At 35.3% G+C, this 22,130-nt stretch overlaps 2 protein-coding genes across 3 annotated transcripts in view; both read right to left on the reverse strand.

Moving 5' to 3' along the window:
- LOC127859512 (DNA topoisomerase 2-binding protein 1-like) overlaps positions 1-22,130 on the reverse strand; it is a 128,942-nt gene that overhangs the window by 20,638 nt on the left and 86,174 nt on the right. For both annotated transcript variants that reach the window (XM_052397009.1, XM_052397010.1), the window contains exons 19-21: positions 2,351-2,463; positions 1,872-1,931; positions 415-543 (exon numbers count right to left, since the gene is read on the reverse strand). In XM_052397009.1, coding sequence (XP_052252969.1) covers positions 415-543; positions 1,872-1,931; positions 2,351-2,463 — 302 coding nt within the window. The remainder of the gene's footprint in view (positions 1-414; positions 544-1,871; positions 1,932-2,350; positions 2,464-22,130) is intronic.
- LOC127859520 (uncharacterized) lies at positions 13,437-20,763 on the reverse strand. The gene is made up of 3 exons (XM_052397023.1): positions 20,204-20,763; positions 18,700-19,730; positions 13,437-15,288 (listed from the first exon to the last, which is right to left on the reverse strand). The coding sequence occupies exons 1-3, from the start codon at positions 20,536-20,538 to the stop codon at positions 14,936-14,938; spliced, it is 1,719 nt and encodes a 572-aa protein (XP_052252983.1). The 5' UTR covers positions 20,539-20,763; the 3' UTR covers positions 13,437-14,935.

A 22,130-nucleotide genomic window follows, 5' to 3' on the forward strand; every position in this document is an offset into this window, starting at 1 on the left:
GCCAGCCCGCCCGCATTCGCCAATCTAATAACCAGTTTTTTCCTTCGGAAAACCTGGTTAAAAACCTGGTTAAAAATTGACAATAGAACACTTAAGGGTGGGTCATTAATTTTGAGATACACTTTCAGACAATATGATTATTATTACTGGTAAACCAATTCTAGAAATTATGACATTAATTAACAATAAAAATCTGCACAATTTTCCACGAACACATACATTATATGCTTTTATCAGGGGCAACACTTTCTACCCTAAATGGATTTTTGTTAAGAACAGACTTTCTTAAAATGAAAAATTCCATAAAGTTGGAAGTGTCATCCCTGATTTGCCTGCACAGACTGCACAGGCTAATCTTGGATGACATTTAATGTACGAGCATTAAGCCCAGTTTTCATATCTCTCTCTACTCACAGTTTGGAAAGGGCTGGTATTCCCCATTTCTTCGCAGCCTCATATTTTGAGCCTTCAGCCGCATTTACCACAAGGTGGGTACTGGGTAAAAGGTTGTTCTTTGCAGTGCGCACAAAATAATCCTGGCATCTGAAATAGAAATAGTCATTGCCAGGAATATTGGGAAAATAAATCAAATGTTTTGAAAAAAGATTCTATAAAATAAGCTACATACGTTACCTGCATTACAACTCCTCATAAAAGATCATTTATGTGATAATTCTAAGTAATGTTTTTATATTTGCAGTCAATAAAACTGCTCTCTGTATGGCAATGGCAAAGCGTTCAAAACGGCGGACAGTGTTATTGATTCAAGGACAGATGATTTCCAATAGTCAGAGAGCCCAAAAGTACCAGTAAATAAACAAAACCCATTCAATAAAGAGACATAAGAAAAAGAATTCCACAAGCAAACTTTGAAAACTTCATATAAACAATACTGGGTGAATAATAAAGGGTAACAGTGGCTAAGAGTTTTTAAAAGCTCCAATTTGAGGTAAAAACAAGTTGAAAACCATGGAATATGATAATCATTTGAGGCATGCAAAAGCAGTTAGAAGCAGGTAGTTATTTTTATTCACGAAATTATCAAAATGTGATATTTGAAGAGTTTGCCCAATTGGTGCAAAAAAGTACCATGTGACATTGAAACAAGAGTACCACATAACAGGTGCCACGCTCGGCTGCAGGTGCAGTTTTGAATAAATAAAAGCCTGACATATTTTTTTTTTTTAAGAAGTAACAGTGACCTTGACCTTTGACCTAGTGACCCAAAATTGGATGTGGCATGTAGAACTCATCAAGGTGCAGCTACATATGAAGTTTCAAAGTTGTAGGTTGAAGCACTTTGATTTTAGAGCCAATGTTCAAAACCTTGACAAAATGTTAAAGTTTTAGCACGACGCGGACACAACGCGGACACGACAACGGACACGAAGAGCTGGCTATGACAATACCTCGATTTTCTCCAAAAACAGTCGAGCTAATAAATAAGCATTAATATGTGGACCAACCTTTTTTCTCTGAGGGCAAGCAGATTATGAAAGTTAATTGCCTATTGGGCAAGCGGAAGTGAAATCCTCAAAAATCGGGTCCGGTAATCGGCCCTATTCGCACTGGAAAGAAGTGTATATTTTTCCCAAATGGGATCTAAAAATTCCCAATTAAAGGTTTCCCAAAAAATATATTTATTTTTTTATTTCAACATTTTGTTCACCTCCCATCCAGCCATATAAGTTCAACCTTAGTGAAAATAATACTGAAAAAACTTGTATTCTCAATTTTGAAGCATTTTTTAGCAAAACAGCAACAACACTAATTTCCCAATTTAAGTTAAAATGCTGGGAAAAGGGACCCGGCCCTATTCCCAAAATGTTGGAAAAAACACACTGGCATACCCCTGACCCTGCAGTACTTACGTAGCTCCCAGCACCTCTGCTATGCTTATAAGAATGTCCCTCTCTGTGCCACTGTAACCACTACAAAGTAAGTAGTACAGTTAAAAATAAACCTGCATTTCGTTTACGTGTAATGTAATATGTTTGGAAATTGATAAAATATCAGATAGATACAGATAGATTTACACAATTATTTTCAACTGTATCACATCAAACAATTAATTGCATAGTCTTAAAATTATCAAACAAAAGCTGTTTGTAAAAAAAGTATCCCCCTAGGTTAATAACAATTCGAATTTGCATCAAATATTGCTTGCACTGAATATCATTGCGAATCCCGTAACCTCAATTCAAGAGACTTCCTTTGAACTAAAAATACCATAAAAGCAGAAAGTGTTGTTGTCCCTGATAAGCCTGTGCGAACGGCACAGGCTTATCTGGGACTACACTTTAGGCACTTGCATTAAGCACCATTTCCCCATAGCGAGACTCGTGTATACCTGATTGAGAGTACACAGTCCTTCAGTGGAGCTCCCTCCATGTTGATCTCTATTGGTGTAAACAGAGGGTTGCTGTCCACATCCAGCAAGGCATTCTGCTCCATGCACATTTGCTGTGAACAATCAAACAAATATTTGCTGTTAACAATCAAACATATATTTGATGTAAACAATCAAACACATATTTGCTGTGAACAATCAAACAAATTTTTTATGTAAACAATCAAAAAAACATTTGCTGTGAACAATCAAACAAGTATTTGATGTAAACAATCAAACAAATATTTGATGTAAACAATCAAACAAAGTTAGCCGCATATCCCTTCTCCACTCAAAGACACAGTTTGACACAGTTGTTGTCCCTTAGCAAAAAGCATATCATATTTCAAGCCTTTATTAGAAGACTAAAGTTTAACAGCCTTCATTTCCAACACTAAAATACTGACAAGCAGCAATCAGTATAAAACCTGAGCAGACTGCTAGTTACTTGGAAAATTATCTTCAAAAGTTAATATTCACACCCCTTTTATCACAGCAGATTAACCCAACACAGCAAAAGGGACTTCACTTAATGTATCACCAATGGCTCAATGATTTACCCATCAAAATGCAGTTCCATTTTTGTTCAACAACTCCATATTTTCAATGAACATCCTTAAACATTTCAACAATCTATAAGGCCTTCTGCAAATTCTCTGCAAAGCTCTGATTGTTTACTTAAATTGTTTCCAATATTTAAACTCTGGTTTATTAGTCAGTTTGTTTCACAAGTGTGACTGTACCAGTCATTGAAAGGCTCTGGAGTCCGTTTCCTGGAACTAGAACCAGTACTTGGTGTCTATAAGGGCAATTTAAATAACGCTCCCTCAGTAGGGATCGAACCCATGACCTCCCGGCAAAATTAATCTCAAATTGATCACACAAAAGACAATTTAAGGGCCATGATGGCCCAATATAATTGTTTTGCCATTTTTCACTGAAACTTGGTCAGAACATTATGTCCCAAATATATTTCAACCCCAATGATATCAGAGTTTGACAATGTGTCATGTGGGGTCAAGAAATAGGTCAAATTGAAGAAAAAGCTTGTGAACATTCCTGAAGTAAAAGTATTTCCCCCCCCCCCCCCCCCCCCTATTCATCATTTACCTTGCACAGAACATGTATTCTCATTATAGGTTTACCTCAGGCAAGTTCAAAAATGGCAAATGGTTCTGGTGTGTTGAAAAACATTGCTTTAATGGGACCTTTTCAGAGATTTTGGCATGCATAAGTTTGTCATTAAATGCTTTAAAATGATAAATGTAAACTTAGAATAAACTAAAAACAAGGACCAAAATTGTCACAAAACCAGGTTTTCAATTTGAAAAAAAAAAGTATGATAAAGGGAGACAATTCAAAATGTGCATTGTCACCCCCTTATGGTAAGATTAAATCTATTTTTACTCGTAGCGACCTTGATTTCAATTTGAGACCAACTCAAAAATGTGCATTGTTACTGATTGTTCAAAGTTACCCCCCTTGTTTCAAAATCAATCTATTTTTAGTCTTGGCTACCTTGACCTTGGATATATTGACGTAATTCTTTCGCGGGACACACCGTCCAATGATGATGAACAAATGTGCCAAATGATTTGAAAATCTCACGATGAATGACATAGTTATGGGCCGGACAAGCTCATTTATGGCCATTTTTGACCTTTGAACTCTAAGTGTGACCTTGACCTTGAAGATATTGACGTCATTCTTTCGCACGACACACCGTCTAATGATTGTGAACAAATGTGCCAAATGATTTTAATATCTCACCATGAACGACCAAGTAATGGCCCGGACAAGCTTGTTCCGTCCGCCCACCCACCAGCCGCCGACATTAGCCAATCTAATTACCAGTTTTTTCCTTCGGAAAACCTGGTTAATGAAAAGAAGTAATCCTTAACTGGGCTCGAACCACTGACCCTTGGAGTAAATGTAGCACATAAACCACTCGTCCATCCCTGCTCATATATTGAAGAGTGTATTTTATATTTTTTTTAAACACTCCTTGTAATGTCACAAAATATGAGGATAAAAATGGAATTCTCCAAATGATTCAATCTTTTTGCCTTTGTAACGCTTTTTTATTGTCAGGTTTTTAAATCATCAAAATATGCATATAATTGATAATTTAGAGCGTGGGAAATATTTAATGTTACTGTTTCCTAAAAAATTTCATAACTACAACGAAATTGTGCACATTGAAACCATTTTTTTTATTTTTGTCAATTTACCAAAACGTGGAAAGGTCCCTTAAAAAATAGCACTGGGCAGTTTTCTTTATGTGACAAGAGGGAACTCTTTTAAAACCTCCTGAAGTCAGTATTTATGGCCTAATTTGTGCCAAATGTTCCGAACATTAGTTAGAATAATATATCTGCTGGTATCTAAAATTGTTTTGCAAACTGGCTGCTCATAACTTTTACTTCCTTAGGGTCTCAGGTGAGCCACCTATGGCCTATTGCCATCTTGTTTGATTACATCATTTCGCTCTTTTGGTTTGGTTTACATAATGTTTTTATGGTTTACATATGTACATGTATAATGACTGGGTCTGTCATCAACATGTGCTGTTCTGGATAATAGCTGTTGTGGAGAATGGTAAACATTTACAAGAACAGGTTTGCAACATGAGCAACTTTTGCTATTCAATATAAACAATAAAACACAATTTGTTTTCAATCTTTTTTTGGAGTTTTTTTTTCATGCCTTTGACTATTTTTAAAGTGAAAACTACAATTATCCCTTGTTCTCATTGGTCTGGAACATTCCAACCCTATGGCAGTTTGAGGCAACAACTTTTAATAACCCTAAAACAATACTGCTTCGTTGTTTTACCATCTTTTGGAGTTTTTAATTAAATATCAGTTGATATGCGATCATTAAGATGATAATTCATGGTCTCTGATGTTCAGTGATAAGTAGGTCATGCTTCCTCTAGTCTAGTAAGATGACTATTTAACCCTTCACCACTTAGATACGTATTTAACCCTTCACCACTTAGATACGTATTTAACCCTTCACCACTTAGATACGTATTTAACCCTTCATCACTTAGATACTTATTTAACCCTTCACCACTTAGATACATATTTAACCATTCACCACGTAGATACGTATTTAACCCTTCACCACTAAGTTACGTATTTAACCCTTCACCACGTAGATACGTATTTAACCCTTCACCACTTATATACGTATTTAACCCATTACCACTTAGATACGTATTTTCACTCATTTGTAGTCCCTTAGAAAGTTATATATTTACGGCTTTTCTTACTAGATTCAAGTTTTTAAGGCTTCATCTCCAAACCTTAGGTACTGAGGTGCAGCAAACAGCATAAAACCTGAACAGACTGCCAGTTACTCGTAGGCTGTTCTGGTTTCATGCAGTTTGCACACAGCCATTTTCACTTTGCTTCTAAGTGGGAAAGGGTTAAATTCCACAACCCATAATTCTACATGTGTTTAAGGGTTTATAAGAAGGTTTAACCAATGTGTTATAAGTGAATAATTTGTAAAAATATGTAAACAAATTTAAAAAACAACTCGCAAACGTTTCTTAGTTCCATTCAAACATTATTTATTTAACAAGCAAATGTGCATAGTAACAAACCTTAGCAACAAACCATTATTGATTCTTTGCAACTCTGTATCCTTAAGGAGCTTGGTACAAAATTATGAACAGCAAAGCAAGCGCCAAACAATGGAAAACAATCATACTAATGCAAAAATAACAATTTAAAAGGTGTTTTAGAGTGAAAACTATCCACTTATTACATATTATTGACTATTATTATCTATCATTAAGTTTCACAAATACTCAATTCTATCAGAGCCACTTATAAACAACAATAAATGAATGAATAAGTCAACTCATTGTTGCATGTCTAATAAATGACTTGCTTAAGTGTCATGTTCCTCTTTTTTTTTATATAAAAACATGATTTTAAAATATAACATGGCATGGAGAATTTGTTAACCTATTCAGCTCCAAGAACAAAAGTAAAACATAAATGACACTTAAGACTAATTCATTAAAAAAATATTACATTTTAACAAAAAAAAGATTATTAGAAAAATATATGTTCACATTTCAAGAACATTCTTTCATTGTTACAAAACACTATTACACAAACTGATATTGCTATTTATATCACTTATTGCTTCACATACAATAATTAAAAAAAACATCAAAACATAACAATAATTGCTACAACAGTCATTGTAATTTGCATCACTTCTTATAACACATCTCAGATCTGTGAATGACAATCTATTGCACTTCGTACATCAGAATCTTGTTGTTGTTCACTCTCCCCACAATAATGGAGTCAGTGTTGCTGTTGTAGCAGACTGACCAAGAGCCCCCCTGAAGCCCATCTCTCACTGTAGCCAGAGTTGCCAGCTTCCTTTGGCCTTTACTGTCAACCTGTATGATAGTTTTGGAATTACATCCACACACCAGCACCTGGCCTGCAGGTGTCACATGTACACCAGTGGTGTATTGTACCTCAGGGTCCATAAAGGTGGCAAGGACTGATCCATCCCTGGCAAGGGTGAGGAGCTTGTGTTGGGAGGAATTTGTGATGTACAAGTTGTCACCTGTCAGACTCACTGCACAACTCCACACTGCATAACAGAAGACATAATTACAATCTTTTGGCATAATTATGCGATAAAATCACAAAAGCATATTGTATTCACATATGTTTACACAATTTTGACTGCAGTTGTTTTTGTAACTTTTACAAAAGGACAATAAAATTTGAAAACAACCCATGATTAATATTTCCTGTCTTGATCATTTCCACCATTTACAAAAGAAAGCTTTTAAAATATAGCATATTACACCTTTACATGTATTTGATAACCACCAAAATAAAAGAATAGGACAGAGACTGTCACGCACTTTCTTTTCATCAACCTGTCATGAATTGACATTCAATATACATTAATAGCCTTTTTTAAGATTAATACTGACCATTGTTGTGTACCTTGCTCTACAAATGCTTTACAAATAATTATAAGCAATTTCTTGTTTATAAAGATATCTCCAACATAATCCTTAACTGTGTAGGTTATTGATTTATCCTTTGAAGTTTGCTGACTAGTTCACCACTCTGTGTGTACTTGTACAGTGCAGTACCGGAGGTAACAAAGTTAACAGATCTCCCCCATGGTAGGCAATGCCCTTACAGTCATGTTGTAACTGAAGCTTTCTGTCTTTCACCAGCTGGCTGTTGTTGACTTTGATAAACTGGATCTCTGAACCAACAGTAACACCAACCTCACTGGGTGTGATCTGACAAATTCCCCATGGCTGACCAGAAAATCTACAGTGACTCACTACCTGGTACTGCGGGAATTGGGCTTAATGCATGTGCGTAAAGTGTCGTCCCAGATTAGCTTGTGCAGTCCGCACAGGCTTATCAGGAACTACACTTTCCGCCTAAACTTGATTTTCGGTAAGGAGGGACTTCATTGAAACTAAAAATACCATAACAGCGGAAAGTGTCGTCCCTGATTAGCCTGTGCAGACTGCACAGGCTAATCTGGGAAGACACTTTACGCACATGCATTAAGCCCAATTTTCTCAGAAAAAGACACAAATGAACCGGAACAGTTTATCAAAAAATAGCCGTTGGTAAACTCAATTACATTTGCAGATTTCTGCATACAAAGATATGTTTAAACTTGAACAATGTTTTATTTGTCTATGGTAAATTCCCTTATTGTACAAGAAAATAATTTCATATATTAATAAACAAAGAATGGAAAACATCCCATTACACAAAAGATAAACGAGTGCATTATACCAGTGTTCAAAATGGGACATTCCAAATTCCAGTGTGGTGCTATTTTTACCATCTTATACTTCATTAATCTCTATGCCTAACGTTAAATCGGAAAGCAAATATTGCAGATTATTTATGAATTGTGCGATATTTGTATGACTTGTTGCACATTCTTAATTGGCAAAAGTGTATGCACGGATTATAAACAATGCACATTGAACGAAATAAGGAAAATGTGATAAATTGACAATTCAAATATGTTGTTATACAGTACATTTTCATGTGAAATAAATCGTGTTTATAATAAATCGTCAAAAAGACTTGCACTTTTCTCAACTGCAATATGCAATATTGGACTACAGACAGAGTGATTTTCTGAAGTAATTTTAAGTTAATGATATACTCAGCTTTGTGCGTTGAATATGTTAAAATCGTTATTTGGCGAAAGATATTATTTTATAACGCAGTCATGAAAACGGGCTATAAGCCAAATTAGAAGAATAGGCTAGCATGTTACGACGACAATGTATATGTTACATCACTTAAAACAACTAGAAAAATAGACGTCTTTGCAAGCACTCTCTTGCAGTTTGGAAGCACCAGAGATTCTGCTAAATGATGCAAATCCCGACATCATTATCAATTTGTGCCTGGTCATTTTGATGAACTCATAGTTAAAATGTACACTTTATTTTGTGAATTCATTTGTAAATGAATTTGAAAAAAAACACTACATGTTGCTGTTTATTTTGTTTGTTAACGAAATCAAAGCGTGACACTTCGCGCGAAACTTACGTCATTAGAAAATGCATTGTTGGAATGTTTGGGTTAAAGTTACCGGTGGTAAAATTCCACTATGCGAAGTAAGGTTACTTTGCGGTATATCGTGTTTATACAATCGAGTTACCTTGAAGGTTACTAAACCTGAATAACCGCAAACTTACCAAGGTTTGAAAGTTACCGAGAGGTAACTTTAACAAGCGTTTATACAATTGTGTGCAGAAAACAAAAGTAACTACCGGTATGTTACCAGTCATGTGACAGATTGCGTAACATTCAACCAAACTGGCCCACGGCCGTATAACAAATGGTTTGACGAAAAGAAAAAGTATCTCGACTCAATGAATGTGTTCAATCAATAAAGCAACTTGAGGGTAACTTTATGACATGGGTAGAAAGAAAAGAATTATTCATCTGTAAACTTGATTAATTTGTTAATAGGCCAATATTGGGATTTGATTTTTATTTTATTTTGGCAATGCAACAGGTTTGAACAGCATTATAAAACAGTAAATACAGAAACCTAAAAATGCGTAATTTCAATAGGGGTCATCTACTGCCCAAGGCCAATGCACATGGGAAGTATCAAGCCAATCGGTAAATTCTTTGACATTTATTGATCGGCATCAATCCGCGCAACGACGCGGAGTCTGTATTAACCTTCTCATACTTTCGCGGCATGTGTAGTGACAAAACCTTAATTTAGACTACTTTCATAGTTATTATTTTAACGTTTTAAAAAGCGGATATGATTTTTATATGATGCTTTATAGACTATTTATATAATATCACATCCTCAAATATATTCGACACGTAATGGGCCTAAACAAATTATCGTTTAATTAATTACGCACAACTGTAAATGTTTTGTTCGATTCTCAAATAAGCATTATTCAATTTGTAATCCGAAACACGCTTCCGAATTTTAATGCTAACGCGACAATTAAACAATTAAATTCTAGCGTCAAATAAACAGTGCTTTATCCTTTGTCTCAATAAAAAGCGCGCGAAAATCATACAGACATGAAGAACGTCACATGGAAAGTGTGGGAGTATTTTGTGTTGTTTAAAAACATGAACATCACATCATGTCAGGAGATTTACGCGTGTTCAGTGGAAAAAAACAATGCCCCAACTGGACGTTATTTCATCACAACTTTAAATAGAAACAAATGCCAAAATTTATTTGACACTTTAGAAAAATGGCCAATGTTTGTATTTTTTGAAATTGAGAATTTTTATCTTAAATATTAACCAGAATTTGCTTTAAAACTGGAATATACAGGATTATCGGGTAATGAGTAGCGACGGGAAAAATTGTAAGTATGCAGTAATAGATACATTTAATTAATTATGATTTTAATATTATGATAATTGATCTTTTAAAATTTATTGACTAATCATTTTTCAAAGATTTTCATTTTATGATGCCCATCGATTCGGCGTCATGTCGCAGATAGCGGCTTGCCTCGACGGACAGATGCGAAGCATCGTGGCGAAATGCGACATGCCGCTGCATACTGACATGGCTTCAACGGCCGACTCGGCATCGACTCGTTGCGCCTTAACTCCGCGGATTGCAAAATATGTTTGTTACGCATTGGCTGTACTGTACCTTGACCATTGACCTAGTGATCCCAATTTCAATAGGGGTCATCTACTGTCCTAGGCCAATGCACATGTGAAGTATCAAGCCAATCGGTAAATTCGTTGATGAGTTATTGATCGGAAACGATTTTCACACCAAACGTGATAGTGACCTTGACCTTTGACCTAGTGACCCCAATTTCAATAGGGGTCATCTACTGTCCAAGGCCAATGCACATGTGAGGTATCAAGCCAATCAGTGAATTTGTTGAAGAGTTATAGATTGGAAACGATTTTCACACTTAGTGCCATAGTGACCTTGACCTTTGACCTATTGGCCCCAATTTCAATAGAGGTCATCTACTGTCCAAGGCCAATGCACATGTGAAGTATCAAGCCAATCGGTCAATTTGTTGACGAGTTATTGATCGGAAACGATTTTCACACTTAGTGTGATAGCGACCTTGACCTTTGACCTAGTGACCCCAATTTCAATAGGGTTCATTTACTGTCAACGGCCAATGCGCATGTAAAGTATCAAGCCAATCGGTCAATTCGTTGACGATTTATAGGTCGGAAACGAACTGGTCTACCAACAGACAGACCGACCGACAGACAGCAAAACAATATACCCCTTCTTCTTCAAAGAGGGGCATAATAATAAAATAAACAAACACAATCTTTCACTCATATTTTTTTCAAATCAGGATGAGGATTACACACACTTGTCTTCTGCTTAATGAATTACTTTCATATTGACCAATCAAGGAATTGTACACAAACACATCGGAAAACGACATATACCAAATTCCTTTCCCCCCCCCCCCCCCCGCCAAAAAAAAAAAATAAGTCCACAAATGAAAGTGTCCACGAAGATTATTCTCCGTCTGCAAAACTTTTGACCTTCATGTTGTGATCTGGACCTTTAGTTTCAGTGATTTGTCTACTTCTGAATTTGTTTCCATGACAAAAATTTTTCATTAACATGCTTTCATGGTTATAGGAGAGAACAACTGGGCCCACACCATTGACCTTGTGCACATCTCTCACTGACTTCATTGACCTTAAATCGCCTTCACTTAATGTAAATGCTTCAAATGGTATTCTAAAGCTGAATAAGACACAACAATAGAGAGGCTATTATCATTAAAGTTTGACTTTGACCTTAACCTGGCTTGACTGACTAATTCCTCATGGACTTCTTTTCATGACCTTAACATTTGATGTGAGTTTCTGGAAATTCATGATAGGGTAAAACAGTGTTACGAAAACTACAAAAATTCAAATAAAGGAAATTACTTTAAATCCCTGTCCCACGTTGCAGCCCAATATTATAGATACTTTCAAAATTACTATTTAAAGTCTGGAATGACTTTTCAATGAGTTATCTTTGGAAGTATTATTTCACATAAACCTGAATACCCTATCCCCCTCTGGGACATAATTGGTTATTCATTACTCTGTATCATCTAGACGCTACATACAAAATTATCATAAGCATAGCAAGCGCCAAGTGATTGAAAACAATCATATAAATTATAAAATGATACAAATTAATTTAAAAAATGATTTAATGTGAAAACTATCCATTAATAATAGAATAGCAGATATTCATATTAATTAATAAATTTTCCAAATAACAAGAGATTGCCAAGCAATATTGTCCCCTACTGGTGAAACTCCACCATTGTCAGTAAAAAAATAATTATTTTTTTTAAATATTTGTTGCCATAGCAACCAGAATTCTCCATATTGCCATCTGTCCATGTTTCAAGTTTCATGAAAAAATATGAAGAACTTTTAAAGTTATTGCAAGATCCAGAAAAGTGTGACGGACTGAAAGACTGACTGACACACAGAGAGCAAACCATAAGTCCCCTTCGGTTTCACCGGTAGGGGACAATAAATTCTATCCGAGCCACTAAAAAAGCAAACAGAAATAAATAGATTTATTGTTATACATGAAATAAATCACATTCTAAAAAGTGTCATTTAAGTAAAAAAACACAATGTCTCTTATATTGATTTTTAAAATGCATAGTGTTCAAAGAACAAAGTTAAACATTATTTGTTATACACTTAAGACAGACTTCTAAGACTTACCAAGTTAGCAACAAACAACATTAAATAAAAAATGAACAAGATTACCGCATAACGGGTGCCACGCTCGACTGCGGGTGCAGTTTTGAACAAGAGCTGTCAGAAGACAGCACGCTCGACTTTTCGAGTGCTTGACAGTATAATGTAAGCCATCATGGGAAAATTGTTCATAATCAATAAAGTCAAGGTAATATAGTCATATTCTAACTGAAAGAGGACCATAATTGAAACATATTGATCACTTATGTTTTAAAAAAGTGGTACATTATAGACGATTCTGAGTTCAGGTATATTTTCCACAATCTATTGAACATTTGTAAAGACATAAAACAAACTAATAAGATTATATTTCAAGTTTGATAGCAATAGCTTGGGTGGGATGGTTGGACGGTCTTTCAAAAATAAAATAATAAAAATAATTATTTGTGTTTTTTTTACAATGTTTACAAAAAAAATGTGTGGGGGGGGGAGGGTGGAAAAGGGGGAATAATGTGGGGGTGTGGTCATTTATTAGATGATATTTCAAAAACAAGAAAAAAAAGGAAAACAAAATTGGGGGGGGGGGGGGACCTGAGGTGAGGCGTGGGGGATGGTTTGGGCGGAGTGCATTGTGTTATGTCAGGTAAGTGTTGTTTTGTTAAAGTATGAATCAAATCTAATCCTAAATAAAGAAGTTATGGCAATTTAAGCATAATTTATTAATTTGACCTTGAGATTCCATATCATTCAAAGGTCAAGGTCAAATTCAACTTGCCAGGTACAGTACCCTCATGAAAGTAAGAAATTTTTTGAAGTTTTAAAGCAAAAGCCTTGATACTTTAGAAGTAAAGTGCATCTAAACACAACATTTAACAAAAAATTCAAAGTTACTAAGTCAAAAAAGGGCCATAATTCCGTCAAAATGCCAACCATAGTTATGCAACTTGTCCTGTACAGTCCTCTTATGATAGTTAGCGAGTGTTCCAAGTCTGAAAGCAATAGCTATGATACTTTAGGAGTAAAATGGACCAATACACAAAACTTAACCAAATTTTCAATTTTGTAAGTATAACAGGGGCCATAATTCTGTCAAAATGCCAGTCAGAGTTACATTACTTTGCCTGCACAGTCCCCTTACGATAGTTAGTAAGTGTTGCAAGTATGAAAGCAATAGCTTTGATACTTTAGAAATAAAGTGGACATAAAAATTAACACAAAACTTAACAAAAAATTAATTTTCTAAGTATAAAAAGGGGCATAACTCTAAAAATAATGCTGACAAGAGTCATGCACCTCAACCTACACAATTTTCTTGTTGCCATAAAGAAGTATTCCAAGTTTGAGTTAATTATCTTTGATGGTGTTAAAGTTATTTGATTTAATAAAAAACTTTAACCAACGCCGAAAGCGACGGCGATCTTGGGGCTAGTAGTATAGCTCTTATTTTTCTTCGAAAAGTCGAGCTAATAAATGAAAGCTTGTCAGATTTTTTTTTGTTTCTTTTTTAGGGGTCACAGTGACCTTGACCTAGTGACCCAAACATGGGTGCGGCATGTAGAACTCATCAAGGTGCAGCTACATATGAAGTTTCAAAGTTGTAGGTTGAGGCACTTTGATTTTAGAGCCAATGTTCAAAACCTTAACAAAATGTTAAGGTTTTAGCACAACGCGGACGGCTGACGGCAGACGACAATATGGCTATGACAATACATCGGGTTTTCTCCGAAAACAGCCGAGCTTAAAATAACTTTAATTTTAGAACAAGAGATGTGTTTGTCAATAACACAATGCCTCCTACTGCAGCTCTTTGATTGATTGATTTTTTTTATCATTTGGCAGGTACAGATAATTATCTCCCTTTAAAGCTTATTTCTTCCCTTGGATTTGTTTTTTTGACCTTTGACCTTGAAGGATGACCTTGACGTTTCACCACTCAAAATGTGCAGCTCCATGAGATACACATGCATGCCAAATATCAAGTTGCTATCTGAAGCGACATAGAAGTTATGAGCATTTTTCAAAACCTAAACGAAAATTGTGACAAACGGACGGACGGACAGTCCGATCACTATATGACCTCCTTCGGGGGGCATAAAAATATGTGTATCCATATTTCAAAATCATTCTTGCAATTTTCCATACACTATTACATAAACAGCTATTGTTACTTTCATCACCTTATACTGCACATATACAAGTTGTACTATATTCAAAAAATATTGTTGAATTGTAATAAAACAATTATTTACAGCTATTGTAATTTATATCACTTATTATAGTACAAATAAGATACAGGTATAATAAGCTATTTCACTTTGTACACCAGGATCTTTTTGTGATGCCACTGTCCCACAATAATGGAGTCAGTAATTCTGTTGTAGCAGACTGAATGTGGATTCTCAACTCCATCCATCGGGGTAGCAAGAGTGGCCAGCTTCTTACTACCCTTACTATCCACCTGTATGATATTTTTTGAATCCCGTCCACACACAAGCACCTGGCCTGCAGGTGTCACGTGTAAACCAGTCAGCAATTTTAGTGCAGGGTCCATGAAGGTGGCAAGGATTGATCCATCCTTGGCCAGAGTGAGCAGCTTGTTCTGAGAGGGGCAAGTGATATACAACTTGTCACCCGTAGGGCTCACTGCACAACGTGCTACTACAAAACAGAATACATCATTACAATCTTTTGACATAATTATGGGTGTAAATTACAAAACCATACAGTATAAATGTATGTCTGCAAAATTATGCCTGCAGTTATATTTGTCACTTTTACTTTAGTTAAAAAACAACCAATAATGAAACTTTTATGTCTCGTTCTTTTTCAACAGTTACCAAAGAAGGATGTAAAAATTATAACCACATACAAATATTTTTTTCATTTCCTATTTGTGTGTGTTAGTGGCAACAAATTATTGAATGCAAAACATTGAAACAATTTTATTCATATAGCATATTACACTTGAATGTTTATTTGATAACAAAATATAACAAGAGCACCGCCTTGCGGGTGCAGACCGCTCATCTATTTTTCTTTTTAAAGGTGAAGGGACTCTCAATTTCAATCACAAAGGAGGAAAGGGTGGAGTGAAGAGGGGTGTATAGTGTGGGTGTGTGGTCATTTATAACATTATCTTCCAAAAATGCGAACAAAAATGGGGGGGGGGTGGGGGTTAGGGGATTCTTGGGTGCGATGGTTGGACGGTATTTCAAAGATAAAATAATAAAAATAAATATTTGTGTTTTTTTAACCGTTTCTAAAAAAAAATGGGGGGGGGATTCGGGGGGGGGGGGGGGGGGGGGGGGGGGGGGATGGTTTGGGTGGAGTCTATTGTGGTATGTCAGGTAAGAGTTGTTTGGTCAAAGTATCAATCTTATCCAATCATAAATATAGAAGTTATGGCAATTTTAGCAAAATTTTATAATTTGACCTTGAAAGTCTATGATACTTTAGGGGTAAAGTGGACCAAAACACAAAACTTAACCAAATTTTCAATTTTCTAAGTATAAAGGGCCCATAATTCCGTCCAAATGCCAGTCAGAGTTACATAACTTTGCATGCACAGTCCCCTTATGATAGATGATAAGTGTTGCAAGTATGAAAGCAATAGCTTTGACACTGTAGGAATAAAGTGGACCTAAACACAAAACTTAACCAAATTTTCAATTTTCTAAGTATAAGAGGGCACATAATTCTGTCAAAATGCCAGTCAGAGTTACATAACTTTGCCTGCACAGTCCCCTTATGATAGTTAGTAAGTGTTGCAAGTATGAAAGCAATAGCTTTGATACTTTAGGAATAAAATGGACCTATACACAAAACTAAACCAAAATTTTCAATTTTATAAGTATAAAAAGGGCACATAATTCTGTCAAAATGCACGCCAGAGTTATCTCACTTTGCCTGCCTAGTCCCCTCATGATAGTAAGTGTACCAAGTTTGAATGCAATAGCATTGATACTTTCTAAGAAAAGTGGACCTAAACGCAAAACTTAACCGGACGCCGATGCAGACGCTGACGCTGACGCCAAGGTGATGACAATAGCTCATAACTTTTTCAAAAAATAGATGAGCTAACAAGAGTGCCAAACTGTCACAAGATACGCCCGTTCGAAGGTTTTGGACACCATGCTCAGTGCTTGAAATGCACTTAGTGACCTCGAGACCTAGTTATTGACTCGGCATGACCCATATTTGAACTTGACCAAGATATCATTTAGATGTAACATCTGACTAAATTTGGTGAAGATCAGATGAAAACCACTTAAATTAGAGAGTGGACACCATACTAAATGCTTGAAATGCACAATGTGACCTCGTGACCTCGTTTTTGACCCGGCATGACCCACATTCGAACATGACCTACATATCATCTAGACACAACTTCTGACCAAATTATGTGAAGATCAGGTGAAAACTACTTCAATTAGAGAGCGGACACCATGCTAAATGCTTGAAATGCACAAAGTAACCACTAGACCTATTTTTTGACCTGGCATGACCCATATTTGAACTTAACTTACATATCATCTAGACAAAACTTCTGACCAAATTTGGTGAAGATCGGGTGAAAACTACTTCAATTAGAGAGCGGACACCATGCATAATCCTTGAAATGCACTAAGTGACCTCGTGACCTAGTTTTTGACCCAGCATGACCCATATTCGAACTTTACCAAGATATTGTCTAGACACAACTTCTGACCAAGTTTGGTGAAGATCAGATGAAAACTATTTGAATTAGAGAGCGACACTGCTGTGGACGCTGCCTGCCGCCCACCTGCCAAGGGTGAAACTATAATACGTCCCGTTTTTAAAAACGAGCGTATAAAAAACAGGTCAGAAGAAGTGATTTTTACAGTAATGCACTTTCTTTTCATCAACATTGTTGTGAAGTGACACTCAATATACATTTTTATGCATAAACAGTTTTAAGAGTAAAACTGAAAATGTTTGAGTCTCCAGAGAACGGGATAAAGGTGCGCAGTGCGTTCTTTTCCCATTAAACGAAAAACTGTGCATCATTTCCGTAATTCGATGCGCACAATTACGCAATGCGATGCCTGTTGTATAAATCTTATCCATGTATAAAAAAAACTACTTTTACACAAATTATTTTTAGCTTACTCGACTTGTGAGATCATTCATGAAAAATAATCCAGGTAGAAAGATCCCCGCGACGTCCCGGTAATGTTTGCTAAAGTTGTTGTTATCATGAAAACTCTTTGATTTACAACGCCTTACTTGAACTGACGCGAATTAATTTATGAAGCAATAAAGCGACAAATTTCTCACCGACAAAATTGGCTTCCTTTGTCTAGCAATCAACATGCGGAACCAATTGTGTGTTTGTTCCTCAATCCCAATAGTCCAATTTAATAATAGCATGTGCATAGCTCCACCTTCGAACCTTTTGCAGTGATCGAGGTGGAGTTGAACCGATAATTGAGCAAGTGTTTTACGCAAGTTGAGTTCAGATTTGCAGAAATTACTCAGCCCTAAGAATTGAAATGACAAATAGATTTATCAATGATTTTCCGAGATTTATCGATTAGTTCTGATTTACAAACTTTCTGTACAGTTCCTAACTATGCCTATGGCGTACGCCTGTGTTTACAACATTCCTAAACACATAAATCGTAAATAATGGCAGTGTTTTATTGGATTATTTATACTAATTATCAAATTCCAAGGTAATACTATTTTTATCTACTATAATATCGGATTTGTTTAATATAATTAACATGTTAAACAATATAGTTGCGTGACAAACTTGGAAAAAAATTTAATGGGGTCGCAATTTTACTGACACTCAGATTTTCCTATTGTCTGTAATTTTTACCTGAAATAAATCCTGAGAAGTGCCCATTCATTATTGCAAAATGCCCATTCAACTTTGTAAGCGCCCATTGTTGTTTTTCATATATGGGGCAGTAATCCCATCAGAGAAAAAAAAAATCCCGATCTCTGAGTCTCTTACTCCTGTAAAAATAACTTCTACATATGCTTAATGACTCTTTATAATACATTTCTTGTGTATAAAGACAAATCCTACATAATACCTACCTGTCCATGTATCTGATTTATCTTCATGCAGTTTGCTGACAAGTGTACATGTATCACTCAGTTTGTACTTGAACAGAGCAGTGCCAGAGGTTACAAACAGGTCTCCCTTTTGGTAGACAATACTATTACAGTAATGTTGAAATTCAAGTATTCGGTCTTTCACCAGCTGGCTATTGTTGACTTTGATAAAAAGGATCTTTGAAGGAGGAAAACCATCACCGTGTGAGCCCATTGGACTAACAGCAATACCAAACTCACTGGAAGTGATCTGACAAATGCCCATTGGCTCAGTATTGAGCTCATCAGATACACTACAGTGACTCACCACCTGGTATGTTTGGCTCAACAGCTTGACCTTATATGTCGACTGGTCTGTAACTAGGACCTGTCCACTAGAAAGAACACATATGTCTCTGATATAGCATTTGAGTTCACCTTCTGTGCGTACATCATACTCAGACTTCCTGTCCATCCTAATTACTTTGTCTTGATTTTGCATCTCTGTCAATGTCATCCCAAGACCTGACAACTTGGAAAGGTACTCCACAATTTTATTATTAGGCTGAAAAGATATTGAAGATTTTATTTCAACAAAGTTCTCCTTCTGATATTTTTCAAACTGCTGAATTTTCTCCTTGCATTTAATGCTGGCTATAAGAGATAGTTCCTGCTTGTTTTTATCACCAATGTCGTGAATAGCTTCTCCAAGTTGTTTTAATTCATCTTGAAGAGTGGAACATTTGTCGATATCCCGTTCAAGAGGGGCTTGCAGTTTGGTCAGTGTATCTTTCAATTCCTGCTTTGTCTTTTGTTCAAGCTTGTTTAAGGCTGCAATTATTTTTTTACGATTTTCCTGTATTTTGTGTAACTGCTCATCATATGAACTTAGCAGAGACTGAATGCTATCCTCCTGGTTTTCTTGAAGCTCCTTCAGTTTTGCCAAAGTAGTTTGGATGGTAACTGATACTTGTTTGAGGTCTGTGGGGGTACTTTTTACCAAGTCTGATAAAAGAATCACCCTTTTGCATGTCCTGTAAAAAAAATCATATTGTTTTGATAAAAACAAATTTTTCATAAATTAAGCAAAGTATTTAATTTTTACAACTTGATCATTTGCAAATCTGGAAATTTTAAGTGACAAAAATCTTCATTGATTATCTTTATAAATTGTTTAATTAATGCAGGAAAATGATAACTGATATAATTTACCTCAAACTAGACTCAAGCGTGGTATAGTTTCATGTGTTTACATATAGTCTTAAACCAAAGTTAGGTTTTAAGTGCATCAGACTATTAAAATTACACACTTAAAAAGAAGTTCATCAATGAAATATTTGGTTCTTGATAGCGCAAGGAATGGCGGTTTCTTCAAATAACATATTTATTATTCCTATTCTTTACACTAATTTTTTGGATAAGTATTAAATTTCATTTCAAAGCAGTTTAAAACCATACACTTTCTGTCTTTTATGTTTTTAAGACAAACGAGATTAAAAAAAAATACCTGTGATTCAGAAAAGCACATTTATTGCAGCAAAGCTGGCTATGGTCTTCGCAAAACATTTCATTGTTTTCTTCTTTATGAACTTCACATTTAAGAAGAAAATCTTCCATCTTCTTGGCAACTGGCCATTTCTTCATATCTCCTCTTCCATGAGGGGAATGTTGCGTAAACAACTGGCTGTGCAAGTCAATACATTTGCTGCAGAAAAACTTCACGCAGGATTCGCAATAATAATCAGCTGATTCCTCCAGTTTCTTTTCTTCGCAGGTCGAACACAAGAAGTCTAGGACCATGTCAGATCCTTTTTCAATAGTGGGTTGCGAAAAGGTTGCCATTTTGTTGCCCACTGAAGCTTTTGATGTCTAAATCTTTGATTTAACTCAAATAATAAGGTATCTTGTCTTATTAATTATCAAACTAAACAAAACTAAACAAAACACACTAATCTAGCTATTGTCCAAAGTTTATCAACAAGTAATGTCCAGTGAAACAAAGTCAAATACAAATCAATCTGAAGTTTTTTTGCAAGGTTTTAACCCTAGTAAACAAAGTACTTGTGTCACCGGTCATGTGACATAAAACAATACTGGCCTAAGTGGCAAAGATTTGTTAAAACAATTGGCTTGTGCGTGCATACAAAGAATAAGTATCTCAATTCAAGGAACCAATAAAAAAAGCATCCAGGCTAACTTTGTAACAATGGTATTAACAAGAATCATCTATCTGTATTCTTTGAAACAATTAATTTGTAAGTACCCCCTCCAAAAACAAAAGACCATATATCTGTATTCTTTACAACAATTAATTCGAAAGTACCTTCTTCAAAAACAAAAGAAAATTTATTGCAGCTTAAGTGATAACATAATTGGCAATATCTTTCTATTTCCTGTTGATTTGTTGTTAACAAAAGTATCATTCAACATAAAATTCTTATATATTTATGTATATAAAATGTAGTTAAATTCCTGTTTTATTTACGTCTGTAAAATCATGTGGATAAGAATTTCACAAATTAAAACTAGAAATTTCTATCTAAAGTAACAACCACATGCTACTTTGTTGGAAGGCCTTGGCAGTTAAGTTTGAAGAACAGGTTTTCAAACAATTTGCGAGCTTACTACCTATAAAGTTGCATCTTGAACCCCTCATATTAAAGTCAAAATTTTTCGTAATTAATTATTATTTTCAAGTCATTTACGTATTTATTTTAAAATCTGGTCGTACTATTAAGAATTACAAAATCAAGTTACGAATATTATGTTTACATCGGTTCGTATCGATTTTTATTGAGTTATTTTCGAGTATTAAAGATCTTTTCGGTACTTATATAGAATGCTTATCGGGTTTGTTTAACGAAGCGCATTTTTTCCAATAAAAGCGGCGTGTACAGTTTATCTGTCAAAAAAATGGCTGCGCCCAGATGACGCCCTAAAAAAACTGCAAAGCGTGCAAAAAAAACGCTCTTTTAACATATTGTACGCAAAGTGAGCCGAAGTTGAATGTTAAGAAAGACATTATAGATCAGATCTTATACGATGACACCCGTTATTATTTATTTTAGGTCATTTAGAAAAGTTAAGAATTATTATCCAAAACTTAGTAGTAACGTTAAGAATAAAATTTCAGAGTTAAGAATAATTTTTGAAAATCTGATAGTAACGTTAAGAATTTCACAAAACCTTATCTGGAGCTCTGGCCATGTTTCATAACAAATCACAATCCTATTAAACTCAGTTTAGATATCATAACATATTTTTTTAATGAAAAAATTAGTGAGTTTTATTATGACCAGATAAGGAAAACTTTCCTGCCTCGTGGTAGTGATGTTTTTCAATTAAGCAGAATCATATGTTCCTCTGCAGAGAAAACATTAGAACTAATCTTCAGACCAAGAGTGACAAGTATTGGGCAATAATGTGACCTCATG

This window comes from Dreissena polymorpha, chromosome 15 (genome assembly GCF_020536995.1).
Source record: "Dreissena polymorpha isolate Duluth1 chromosome 15, UMN_Dpol_1.0, whole genome shotgun sequence".
Classification (NCBI taxonomy): domain Eukaryota; kingdom Metazoa; phylum Mollusca; class Bivalvia; order Myida; family Dreissenidae; genus Dreissena; species Dreissena polymorpha.

What these genes read in the sequence shown, in the direction of transcription:
- LOC127859520 (XM_052397023.1), bottom strand. Translation starts at nt 20,538, where the DNA reads ATGGCAACCTTTTCGCAACCCACTATTGAAAAAGGATCTGACATGGTC. An exon ending in TGTGCTTTTCTGAATCACAG is followed by an intron (nt 19,731 to 20,203) that starts GTATTTTTTTTT and finishes TTTTTTTTACAG; the next exon opens with GACATGCAAAAGGGTGATTC. An exon ending in TAAATCAGATACATGGACAG is followed by an intron (nt 15,289 to 18,699) that starts GTAGGTATTATG and finishes TCTGTTTTGTAG; the next exon opens with TAGCACGTTGTGCAGTGAGC.